The sequence below is a fragment of the Crocodylus siamensis genome, chromosome 5 (assembly GCF_052110815.1).
Source record: "Crocodylus siamensis isolate JL-2025a chromosome 5, ASM5211081v1, whole genome shotgun sequence".
Classification (NCBI taxonomy): Eukaryota; Metazoa; Chordata; order Crocodylia; family Crocodylidae; genus Crocodylus; species Crocodylus siamensis.
The window spans coordinates 15,400,844-15,414,126 of record NC_143399.1 but is presented as its reverse complement, the minus strand read 5'-3'; the positions used below and the strand labels follow the sequence as shown (position 1 = coordinate 15,414,126).

The 13,283-nt window shown below is 44.1% G+C and overlaps 1 protein-coding gene across 2 annotated transcripts in view; it reads right to left on the bottom strand.

Moving 5' to 3' along the window:
- Positions 1 to 10,060, bottom strand: part of ATG4C (autophagy related 4C cysteine peptidase) — a 33,387-nt gene extending 23,327 nt beyond the window's left edge. The window contains exons 1-4 of one of the 2 annotated variants that reach the window (XM_090048433.1): positions 9,962 to 10,035; positions 3,587 to 3,763; positions 2,252 to 2,382; positions 554 to 637 (exon numbers count right to left, since the gene is read on the bottom strand). In XM_090048433.1, the coding sequence (XP_089904559.1) occupies positions 554 to 637; positions 2,252 to 2,327 (160 nt within the window). In that variant the 5' untranslated portion in view covers positions 2,328 to 2,382; positions 3,587 to 3,763; positions 9,962 to 10,035. Of the gene's footprint in view, positions 1 to 553; positions 638 to 2,251; positions 2,383 to 3,586; positions 3,764 to 9,961 lie in introns of both variants that reach the window. The other variant, XM_090048432.1, reaches the window with a different exon arrangement.
- Positions 10,061 to 13,283: the final 3,223 nt, after the last annotated feature.

Sequence of the window (13,283 nt, the reverse complement as noted above, 5' to 3'; positions counted from 1 at the left end):
GATGAGCTGTCGGACTAGCAGCTCTCAGACAAGCAGCACGCAGTGGCAGAAGCTGTCCCCCTCCTCCCCCCTCCCCCCAGACAAGCCACAGCTCTGTTCCGCACCCATCCAGGCAGGGCTTGCCCCAGCCCCACTCATCTCTCGCTACAGGGGCCTTGATCTGCGCCCCCCCGCTTCCCTTCCACCACACCAGACTTAACAGCTGCACACAGCTCTTCAAGCTGCCAGGCTGGCATTGGAAAATCGGCTCGGTATCGGCCCCAAAAATCTTTATCTGTGCACCCCTAATTAACACCCAATTTTACTGGCAAGAGAATTATCTGCAGAAACAATAAGACTGAAGGCTGATCTGGAATAGGTGTTTTATCTGGTCTGTGAATGCAGCACAGAATGTGGCAAGTTGGAAGGCTGGGAAACCTAACTGAAGAATGTATTTTTATATTAAATAGTGAATTCTAATAATCTATGAATAAAGATAATGGTAGATAATTACAAATATATTAATAGAGTTTGTCAAAATGGGATGGGAGCTAGTTAAATCTTTTGTACTCACCATCAGATTTGAAATGGTAACATTTTCCCAGCAAGAACACTGGAGAATTTCTACTAAAATAAGTTTTTGTTTTCAATACCCAACCTAAGAGAGACAAAGAAAACAAGATCATTTGTGACTGAACTATTTCAAAAGCATTTAATTGTGCTAAAAATCACCCAAACTAATAGAAACATAGGGATAACATTATGGGTATTTGATTTTTTTCTTTTAAATAATGAAAACAGGTTCCATTTTTGAAGGAAGTTGGAATAGATTTGTATGCAAATAATTCAAGATAACCATGTCACCTCCAGATTAAAAGTGCAAAATATTATTGCAATTTTAATACTGTATAGGTAAGCACTACAAAGGCAGGAAATTCAGAAGGCCAAACTTCTGTTAACTCTACCTTTTTGCATGAACTGAGCATGGCATGGCCTGTACCCAGAAAATGATTATGATCACAATTTTCCAGGTACTCTGTTAAAACACAAAGACAGACAAGTTTCTACTTCTTATAAGCTGCCCTTTTGTGACTTAGTTTACTGAAGAGGTCCCTGCTAAGCCAAGCTGGTCTTCTGCCATATTTGCTGGTCTTCCAGTACATCAGGATGGTTTGTTCCTGCGCTCTCAGTAAGGACTCTTCTGTCCCTCAGACTGGCTTCCCAGGGGATCCTGTCCATGAGTTCCCTGAGCAAGTTCAAGTCTGCTTTTCTGAAGTCCAGTGCCCTCACTCTGCTCCTCTCTTCCTTTCCTCAGGATCCTGAACTCCATCATCTCGTGGTCAGTGCTGCCCATTTTGTGGTCACTGCTGCCCAAGTTCCATTTCTTCCTGCTTGTTTCCCAGGGTTTATGCATTTGTGTACAGGCACTGAGGTAACTAGGTGATTGCCCTGGTTTCTTAGGAAGTATGAGAGCACTTCCTACCCCCTCCTGCTTGCTCTTCTGCCATGTCTCCTGGTGCACCCCTAATTAAAACACTGCATTAACCATTTCTCACATTTAGGCCAAAATTCTTCTTAAGTGGAAGCTGTTTGACTAATAAGAACCACAAGTTATGACCACTACATTTCCTAGTTTCTTTATTTTAAAGGGAAAAAAACATCTTTCCCACCCATATCTTGGAGCATCTCTACAAGCCAGATATGAGTAATTAAACAAACATTATTCAGAGGCCCAGTGTTATATTTGAGCCACCTCCGGCCTGAAGGAAGAGAAGGTGAAGTCTCGTTAGAGTTTGGGAGTTCACCATTAAACAGCTAACTGTTGTCTTTTGATCATATTTTTAGTTATGCACAGTTTCAAAAAAGTACACTACCAATGTGAACATAACTTAGCTCTTAACTGGAGCCTGAACTTCACCCAAGGTCCTAATTTTTTTTCAAAATACATGACCAAAATTGCTCTGGTTGATATGCTGTAATATCTGTTTAAGGCCCTACACAAATCATGTCACCTGTGTTTATTCTCACAGGTTCTTCTTTGACACAGCAACTGTCTGAATTTTGAAAAAAGGAGATCCTCAAATTTCAGAGACAATCTAAACAAGACCGTTTACTCAGCTGTTAAGCTTCTCATTAATATTGGTTTCAAAGACCATGATACATTTTTAATTAAAATGTTTAAATGAGAATGAAATTATGGCCCCAATAATGTCATTTGGGAAACTCCCATTTATTTCACTGATACAAGGATTTCACTCACTGTTTCACTTACTGTATTTCATGTTATGCCATGCAGACATAAACTTTGATTTTAGTTTTTCTACTTCATCTGTTCCTGTGGCCTCCATATTCAAAATGTAGAGAAACAGCCATCGCTGTCTTGGAAGATACTAAATTCTGTTACTGTAAAAACAAAAATATAAACATATCCATGGGCACAGAGTACACAGTGCATAATATCACCAGCATACTTAGGTACTTAAACCTAACGTGACCAGAAACAGTCATAAACCTTCAGAATCTTCCACTTCAGGAACTGAAAAACAACCACATGTTCTATGAATAAGTTATAAAAACATTTAATTCCAAATATACACCAATAAAATTACCATGCAAAGCTAAATAAAATATAATGTTCTCCAATAGCTCTCTACTGTACAACAAAGTGATTGTGAGAACATAACGTACGCTGACACATGTAAGTTAACTCATATTCCACTCAGTAGTTAGAGAAGAATGCCTGGATTCTTAAGAAAAGGAATAATTATAGAATACGGACTGTTTTGCTCACATCTAGGATTCTGAACACCTGCAACTAAATCATGCTTTTTAAAAAGCTGTTATGGGTGGGTTTAGATTGAAATGAGACATTTTAAACCAACGCGGATACAGGGTGAGGAGCACTAAATATAAAATGTATTGAAATAGACCAGAGGTAGGCAACTCCTGGCATGGGTGCCAGAGCATGGCACACAAAGTCATTTTGCTTGGCATGCCCACCTCAGAGTAGACAGCAGGGAATGGCTGGGGCTGTGGAGCCACAACAAGGATCAGGACCCTCATAGGTCCCTCACCATCCACCCCTGGCATGCCAGCATCTTAAAAGTCGAGGTTATGAGCGTTTTTGGCACTCAAAAATGTTGCCAACCCCTAAAACAGACAATCATTTATCAATCAACAGTATTCTGTTAAAATTTTCTTCTGACCTTTGTAACTCTGTATAGCAAGTTATACCTGTACAGGACTCCCTACTACTGCACACAGCTGCTTTCCTCCACAAGCACTGCACAGCAGCTTCCTCTTTCTTTTCTTTTCATTATGACATGCACAGCATTAATAATAGTTTTCTTTCTACTTTTATTTTGTACAAAAGAGAAAGCGTCTCTCACTCTAACACTATAGCTAGACTTCTTGCAAAAAAACAGCAGCCATTACACTGCAGACTACTTCACTTTTAAAGTTATTTGCTAACACCTCGAGAAGTAAAAACAATCAAACAATGCAAAATGTAGCACATATTTGCTGGCACTTTCAGAAACTGTAAGTCACTTTAAAAATAATTCTAGGCCCCTCTACTTCTTTATAGAATATAAAAGCTGTATATTACCTTCACATGATTTTTCTTCTCCTCCTAAGAGGTCTAGAACAACTGGAGAAAACTCCCTTGGTAATTCATCAGTGCCACTTAATCAATAAGGAAGTTGCTACTGAGCAATACTGCTGCCCATATTGCATATGTTCTGCCAATAGAGAGCTTCAGTTTCCATGGCTGTCAAGCTGGCACCTTTCACCAGAAATAAATGTATTTTAAAATGCTTGTTTCAGGAGAATTTCTTTGCCCATGCTAAACAGACCAAAAATTAATAGGTAGCTGAGAGAATGAACAGCTACTGCTGCAAGACCAAACTTTACTGAGCTCAAAAACTGTTAGTCAGCTTTGCAGGTACATCATTGCAACTGTCAGCCTCCTTTAGCCAAGGAAAGCCATTCACTCCATCTCATTTAATGAGCAAAAAAGCTTCCTGTTATAATAAATCAGCTTAAAATATGGATACACAGCAACCTGACACTAGATCAACTTTTCACACTTTAACAGAAAGTCTAAAAACCAAGAGCCACTTCTATCCTTACCAATGAAGGATTAAGATCCATTGGTTCAGGATCTAAAGAGAAATACGGAAGGAACTAAGCTGTGTTACATTTCCCTTCACACCTCTGGGTAAACGTGTTTCAATACGTGGCAGTTAACACCAAGAAAAGTCTTAGTAGTACAATTCCAATGGAGTCAATAAGCATGATATCAAGACATCAGAGCTCCCGAGCCAATTATAGACAAAGGGCAGAGGCACTGTATTTCCTAGGATCTTTAGGATTTGGCATCTGAGGGCATGAATACAAGATGAGGTTTTTACCCCCCCAAGCGATATGGGGGGAAAAAACCTCTTATCTTATATTCGCATACAAGGAAACCTCATTAGACAATGTGTTTATCATTAAACTGCTGCCAAAAGCACCATGTGCTCAGTAAATGGAAACCAGCTATGAAGCTGGTTAAATGCACCTAACACTGAGCATGACTATAAAACATATGGTCCGTATTGGGCAAACATACTGATGGGAACCTTTTGTGGGAATGAGCACTGGGCCTGAAGGTGCTACAATACCAAACCCTCCCCTGGTGCCAAAAATGCTGATGGGAGCCTTTTTTTGTGCGTGTGTGGCCCTTAAAAATGGGTGTGCTCCCTCTACATGGAACTGGCACCAGGCCTGGAGATGCTGCAATTCTATGCTGGCAGTGGGAGGGCCAGAGCCAGTCCTGACACCCGCCTCCTGCCACACCTGATAGTGCAGCCCATCTGAATAAAATATATGGGTAGTGCCCATTGCATCCAGGCCCCCTCAGTGCTGATTCTTTCAAATCATGGTGAGCCACGACATTTAATACTAGGGGTACACTAGTATAGGGGTATAAAGACTTTTTTGGCTGATACCAAAGGCTGATTATTAACCAGTCATATCGGCCGATACCTATCCAGTAGCTGATATGCAGCCCGGCAGTGTTTCTGGTCATGTGCATGCTGCAACTGCACACATGCAAGTGGCATTTATCAATGACATTAATCAGCTACACTGTCCAAAAATAACCGATTGCCAATAATGTCAATTTTCTGTTTATAAAATCCAATATGCCACCAATATATCAGTGCAGCTCTACTGAATACACTTCCACTTCCTCTTCTCTCCCACAACTTGTCTGTGCTCTTCTTTCCTATTTCCAATGATTCACGTTTGTTTAGCAGCCTTAAATATCTGGCAAACCAAACGGGGGACCCCAAACAGTTCACCCAGAATCCCTGTTGCCCCCTCCCTCAGCCTGTCGCATATGATTAGTGTGGCCCCCACAAGCCAGACTAGGCTGCCCTGCATGTAAGTTTTGGAGGATCCCAGGACTTGCAACAGAAACATGCAGTTCCAGTCACGACTAGTGGCTAATTAGCATATGGATCCTTTGTGCAGGGTATCTAGAGTACACACACTGTGAACAATGCTGAGCTGTGGGGTCACCATGGCTTGAAATGCTATTGACTCTGCTAGGGTCCAGCCAAATGAAGTATATGGTAAATCATGAGTCTTTAGCTTTAGACTAATGTCATGCAGAGTTTGTATTATGTATAAGTAGGTAAAAAAAGTGTGTTTATGGAATACCTGTGCCGAATTTGTAGCACTTAAAAAAAAAGGGGGGGGGTAAACTACATTCATTCTGGATGAATTAAGTTTATGGGTACCTGTTATAACTTGCCTACATGCAAATTATTACAGGTATATTGTTTCAAGGCATGCATTTTCAAATTTGTCTTTCACTTCCATGTGCTTAGGGAGAACAGGGTCTGATAGTAAAGAGGGGAGAAGGAGCTGCAGGAGAAAGAAATCTGGGGGGGCAAAAGGCAAGGGGGCTACCTGACCCACCAGATTCATTTACCCTGTCCCACACCACGGTCAGGCAGCACCTGGCCCTGCCCCTGCCCCTGCCCCATTCCCTCCCTCACTTTGGAGGCCTTGATCTGCTCCCCTTGTGCCTCCCCCCCCCCCCAACTTACTGGCCAGCCGCAGTTCTCCAAGCTGCCAGGCTGCATTCATGGCCGCATGCATGCTACAGCTACGCATGCATGCTACAGCTACGCATGCATGCTACAGCTACGCATGCATGCTACAGCTACGCATGCATGCGGCATTTATTAGCAACATTATCAGCTACATCAGCCAGAAAAAGCTGATAGCCAATAATTTCAATTTTCCTTTTATTGGTGCTAATACAACGGACCGATGCATCAATGCACCTCTATATATTTTCCATATATAATATCTAATTATTAGGTGGTTTTCTTATATTTAAGTAAATATAGTAAGAACCATCTCCCAGGCATATAAGCCCTTATCTTGTTTTTCCTTCTCTATGAGCAAAATGGTCTGGTAGAACCTTGTCAGCTGCAGGAAGAAAGGATTCGGGTATCAGTTTTCACTTGGTTCAGGCACGCAAACCTGGAAGTGGATCATCATCTACTGTATTAACAGAACCACTGTAAATGAAATTTTATAAAGAGGGACAAGCAGCTCAAATTCCTTTCTTTGATTAACCAGCTGCATTTTCAGGGTGTGGGGGAAGAGGAAAGAAAAGATAAGGAGAGACACTGGCTGCATGGACAAGTGACAAGAACACCAGTTTTTGTGGTTTTGTTTACCAGAACAGAGAAATATTTGCTTTTTCAGGTGGTGTTTGGTTCAATTACTTCTCTCATGATCAAAGACAAGGAACATTTGGGGTAATCCTTGGTTTCATCATGCAAACCAATAATGATACAAGCTCTCTTTGACTGGTTCCAGAATCAAAATAAACAGCTGCATTTTGAAGAGAAGCGAAAAATCTCACTCTCTCTTCAAAGAGGCTTGCCACCTTTGTGCACAGTTTCCTTTTTATCCCTCTTCACTTCTTCCCCCATTTTGTGTACTACTTAAAAGGATATCAATTGAAAGTAGTCACATTTCTTTCATTTTGAGGGAAAAATATTGGGCCCCATTTGTGTCAGTATGAGATGTGACAGCAACTTTACAGATTTCAATGTAATTACTATCAGGAAAAAGACGATGTGAAAGTCATATCAAGGACATGACGCAAGCCCACACTAAAAAATAAGGTTCTATGTTTTTATGCCAATTTTATGAAAATTTGCAAGTTACCTGGTAAGAAACATTATTACTGTAATTCAACACTGTAGAATGTCTGAAGATAACTCTACATATACAGGTGTCTGCCTGCCTCTTATGGTCTCAAATCCCCAGTTATTGAAGGGGGGGGGGGTCAACATTTTTTTTTCCTATTAGCCAATTTAGCTATAGAAGAGCAAGAAACTAACCTACTTTGCTTTATGCGTTGCCAGAAAGATCACTAGATAAATTCTGAATTCTGGGATTTTTATTATAGGGAAAGGGAGAATCAAAACCTCCAGTTTGTTTCTCAGAAAAAAAGAGATTGAACCAAACAGTGATGGCACTTAGGAAAATTCATATAGAAGCCATTGACAGAAAATAAATATAAAATGCCAAGATGTCATTTTTACAGAGTCACTTTTCTAACCATAACCACACATTAAGACAGTCAATAAATTACACTCCGATAAATGTAAAGGGTATTCACAGAGTAGTGTCCTTGAAGGGCAGGTAAAGAGAACTAGCTTTTTTTCTATGGCAAAGATAGAACATTTTATCTATTTAGGATTTAATGCTGAGTAAAAATTTTTGACAGACGGACCTTTAGGAGCTTTTTCTGCCCAGCTTCAAATTATCACTTAGCCCTTCAGTTGAAGGAGAAGTGTCCTGCATCTACAAATTGAACTTGTTGGTCTCTATACAGAAAGAAGGGTGATACTACTGATTCTTCTGGAATTTGTTAGCTCTAACACATTTGAAAGCAAGTACTCTACTGTCAAAAGCGTGAAACAGGAGTGTCACACTGCAGTTTTTTAATGCTTGTAAGTATTCCATGGTTCTGAAAAACTACTCTCTTTTGCGATACACAATAAAACAACTGGCTGCAATTTTTATGCATTGTTCAGAACATATCATAACTACATGCCAGTTTATGAACAAAGTTGACAAGTCCTGAAGAACACAGAATGAAGAAGACAGGGTATAGGACTGGTATAAGAAGGAAAAATCAAATTGCATTTATTGACACATCTGCACCTTAAGTATATTTAACTTAAAAATATCTCCAGAAAGTACTGACAAGTTCTGCTTTTGGTCATTCACCAGCAAGTAGGAAGCTCTTTCGGGTGAGAACCATGGCCTGACATCCACTTGTGCAGAATTTAAAAACTTTTGTTTAAAGAACAGAGAGTAAGTGTGCAGACCTTATAAACAGCATGTATCACATTCTGCAGTCAGAGGAACACATATGGAAAGCTTTGCATTCATATTTTTAATACTTTTCATCCTCCTAATGCAGGCTGCATGCATGTCATCTCTTGCTTATTTAACATACCATAAAACTGTACTTTCCCTTAGCTTTATGGATGCTGTTACAATGCTGCAAAAAGTGCTGGTACCAGTATAACATTTTATATCTTTCCAACTGTTTGTCCCAGGCCTTCTCTTTGTTGGTAGAAAAGTCTCACACGAAACCAACAACTGGGAGCTGTAGTTCCTAAGCACTGATCAGCCTTTACGCTGCAATGTAACTAGACCACTAGCACAACAGGGTTCAGATCTTGATGAGGGACCTGAACCCTCCCAGGAGGAGTCTGTACAAGTCCAGAGATTTGCCATTATTAAAAAAAACAGGAGTTCTCCAGACTATCCCTAGCCCCAAGGACAGCAGGACCATTTTCCTATCTCTGGTCCATTCACGTCTCTAACCAGTTTCACCGGGTAATGTCCAGTGGCTCCTTGGACTCGTTCAAGACTCAGTGGGCACTGTTCAGCATACTCTACTCAGTATCCCACCTTGGCGCGCTCATTTTGGCCATATGACCCTCACTCCCGTCCCCGCTTTGTCTTTAAGCTGTCCCAAGAAATCAGCAATATGCGTTTAGTGGCCCGCGCTACCAAGGGGAACTTATTGTTGTGCTTGGTGGGCTTCAGCTCACACTTCCTCAAGGGTATATAAAAAAACCCCAGACTGCTCCCAACACCAGGGACTGGGGGGGTCATTTTCTTGTCCCTAGTCCATTCGCATCTTTGGGACGTTTCACTGAGCAGCATCCACTCTTCAGACTCATTCAAGGGCTAGCAGACACTATCCCACTAGCTCTGCTCTTTCCCCACCTTAGCACGCTCATTTTGAACCTCTGATTCTTGCTCCCATCCCCGTTTTCTTCTTCCACCGAATTGCTTGATGGGCACGCAGTGGCCCCCAGATTAAGGGACGCATTCAGCTTTACTCGGTGGGCAATGCCCCATATTCCCAACACGAATCAAATAGGCCACACCATCCCTAGGAACGAGCCTCTTTTCTAAGCTCGCTAAATAATTTGCTTTCCAAAGCAGGAGGGAGGAAGGGGGTCGCCCAAACTTGTCTCAAGTCCTGCAGAAAGCAGAGTGGGGTGCAGCTAGGCGCCTCGCACTGACCCGGCTAGTCTCCAAGGTGCCACCTGCCCCGTCTCCTGCAGGGAGTCTGCTGAGCCCCCGGCCTGTACAATCCCATCGCAAATGAAGCCTCCGTTAATAGGGGAGGCCCATGGGGACACACCGACCCGACAAATAAAACCAGGAAACAGGAACAGGAGCGAGGCGCAGGCTCGAAACAAGGACGCCGAGCCCTGAGCGAGCTGAGGAGGCCTGTGGAGGCTGCCCAGGGCCTGGATGGAGGGGAGAGAGGAAGAACCCCGCACCCGCCGGCTCCTCCCAGCCTCCTCCCGCGGGGCCCGACCGCCACCAGCCCGGAGCGCAGACACGGAGACTCCCCCAGCCCGGCCCCGCCGCTCACCCAGGTCAGCCGCCGGCGGCGGGGCCCGGCTCACTCATCGCTGTGGGACCCTCAACACCGCCACTCCCGGAAGGAATCACAGGGACTACAGCCCCCAACATGCAACGCGCGAGATCCCAGCAAAGGCACTTCCGGGAGGGATCGCACACCCCCTCCTCCCCCCCGCCGCCTCGCGGGGCATGTTGGGGGCTGTAGTCCCGAAGGGTCGCGGGGGCCAGCAGCCGCAGGATCTTGAGTCATGCAGGGGGCGCTGCGAGTCCCCTGCTGGATCCCTGGTTTTGACCCTGTAGCCCTCCCTCGCATTCCTGATTTCTTTTCTGTCCCAAGGAAGCAGTTTTTGCCCTCTCAGTGAATTCTCTTCACTGGGCCTACTCACAACTCCCTCTCCAGGCTCTGGTACTGCTTCTCAGCTTCCTTCACAAAGAGCTCCTACAGTTAGGCCAGTCAGGGGTCAGTCTCTATTTACCTGCCATGCTTTACATATCTCAAGCAGGTCCAAGGAGGTGATCCTCCCCCTCTATGCAGCACTGGTCAGGCCACAGCTGGAGTACTGCTTCCAGTTGGCACCACACTTCAAGGGGGATGTGGACAACATGGAGAGGGTCCAGGGGAGGGCCACCCGCATGATGAGGGGGCAGCAGGGCAGGCCCTACGAGGAGAGGCTATGGGACCTGAACCTGTTCAGCCTCCACAAGAGAAGGCTGAGGGGGGATCGAGTGGCCTGTTACAAACTAGTCAGGGGGGAGCAGCAGGCACTGGGGGAGTCACTGTTCCCCTGAGCACGACCAGGAGTGACCAGGAATAACAGTCACAACCTGGCAGGGTGTAGATTTAAGCTAGATACCAGGAGGCAGTACTTCACAGTCAGGGCGGCTAGGATCTGGAACCAGCTTCCAAGAGAAGTGGTGCTGGCTCCTACCCTGGGGGTCTTTAAGAGGAGGCTGGATGTACACCTTGCTGGGGTCGTTTGACCCCAGTACTCTTTCCTGCCATGGCAGGGGGTCAGACTTGATAATCTGCTCAGGTCCCTTCTGACCCTAGAAACTGAAACTCCCAGCAGCAATCTCCTTCCATCTGTCCCAAGTGCACGGCTTATGTAGCCTCTGATTCCTCCTCCTTCTGGGTCGTGGGCACCTCAGCAGGTTTATATCCAATTAGCTGGCAGTTGTTCATTATCTGGGGCTGTGCAGCTTTCTCTTTCTATTGCCTAGTCCTATTCTCAGTAGCAGAGCTTGGTCCCTGTTACAATCAGAAGCTAAACACTTGTGAGGGAGAAGAGTTATTTAAGCTAAAGGACAATGTTGGGCCAAGAACATGAGAGTAAAAACCTGTGTAATCTATTGGAAGTTAGAAAGTGGCTTCTAACCATCAGAGGACTGAGAGTTTGGAACCATCGTCTGATAGACGTACTGGGAATAAGGCACCTTACTGCTCTTATGAGGAAATGTACAAAGTTTATGAAAGGGATAACATGTCATGATTCCCCACAAATGATAGCCAGGAGGAAAACTCAGACACACAGTGGGCCAGATCTGGCCTCTTGCCCAGGGGTTGAGCACCCCTGATGCTTCCTACAATTTGAAGTAAAGTATTTTAGAAGAGAAGTTCTGGAGTTCTCTCTACATTTGCCTGTGTTAAATTTGCACATATAGATCTTATGTCACACGAAGCAAAAAAATACCATCTGGGTGTGGAAACTTTAAATTCTAGCTTCCATTCCTGACATTGCCAGCGTCCTGCAACACTCTTTTAAGACTGTGGCCCAGAGAGACCCAGTCTGGGTCAGTGGTGGGTTGGCACTGGCCCTGGTGCTTTGCCCAGTGGCAGCATGGGATAGTGCCCGCCTCCACCACTCTTCTGCCAGGGTGGCAGCTGCTACAGTGACTGCTGCTGAAGCCCCACACCATGGTGTTGAGTCTTTGAGGAGCTAAGCTACCTCAGGTTCATTTGGATCTGGACTTATGAGGTGAAGGAAGCATGTATGCATAACGGTTTGAACAGAGAACGAATTTATTGACTTAAGTCCCTTGGTTGGTGGAGACGCAGGTTGTATTTGAACTTGACAATGCAGCGTAACGGTTACAACGGCTTGCAAGCTGAAACGGTCGATAGCGGGGTGGGATTTTACGCCAAGGGGGAGCGGTGGCGGGAGACAGCGGCGAGCAGAAAGAGCAACGGTTGATCAGGCCGGTGCATACAACTTAACAGTTAGTCAGCTGTCCGTCTCAGTTCTCGAAGCTTCTCCCCGAGCCTCGATGGGAGGAGGCCTTTATGCAGGGAGTGATGCGGGTTAGCCAATCATGTTCGGCCGTTCGGCCCTCATGTCATTACCTTGTTTGGCACAGACACACTTACTGGGGCAAGTGCCTCGCCGAGGTAACCGTTGCTATGAGGTTACTATAGGGGTCAGGGAGGTGCATGAGGCACAGAGCCAGCTTTTCAGCATGTCACATGGGATGCTGATAAAGCCCCATGTTTGTGGGCTGGATCCAGCACCTAGGCCATAGTTTGCCAATCCCTTGAAACCTCTGGCAAGTAATCCGGCGTCTCTGTGCCTCAGTCTCCTCAGTTTTAAAATACAAATGCCTTTTGTCTTGTGTTGAAACTGCTGGCCCTGGAAAGTACTTTTTGTGAAGATGAAAAGCATTTTATAAGAACAAGGTGGTAATGTTGGTTATTGTTGTTCTTATTGTTTATGCATGTGTCACATGCAGTTTTTCTTTCCTTTTTATCTCAGGGGAAGAGAAGATGTAGTATAAGACCTAGAAGTAATTTACGCCATGTATGTTTGGAGAAGGTAAAATATTGTTTTAAAGAAATCCCGCAAAAAAGATGTGCATGTTCTGTAGTATTTACCATTTATGCTAAGCTCCTAGAGGCACCAGTCAAGCTCAGGGTGCCATTCTGCTGGACACTGCACAAGTACAAATGACAACAATGCTGCTGGCTTGAAAAATTTCAAATTTAATTTAAAATGCATCTTTTTAAAGTTTAATCTTGGTTTTTATTTTCAGATACAAAGGCAGAGTAGAGTGCTTGTCTATTTTGATCTGATGCGAGTTCAGAGCAGTGTGAGACCAGGATTTGGGTAATTCATGAACAAAGAGTTGTTCCATTGATCAAATGAAATGACTATTCCCTTGCCTATCATTAGTTGCCTGCACCTCCCTACAACGAAATCTAATAACCATGTTCTGATTTGGTAGGATACACAACATGCCATCTGGATATACGCTGTAAATCCCTTGGGTACCTGGGTTACGAGAATGAAGATGTTTATTTTCTGCTTTTTTGCATCAATCAGATCATGCAAAACAAGGCT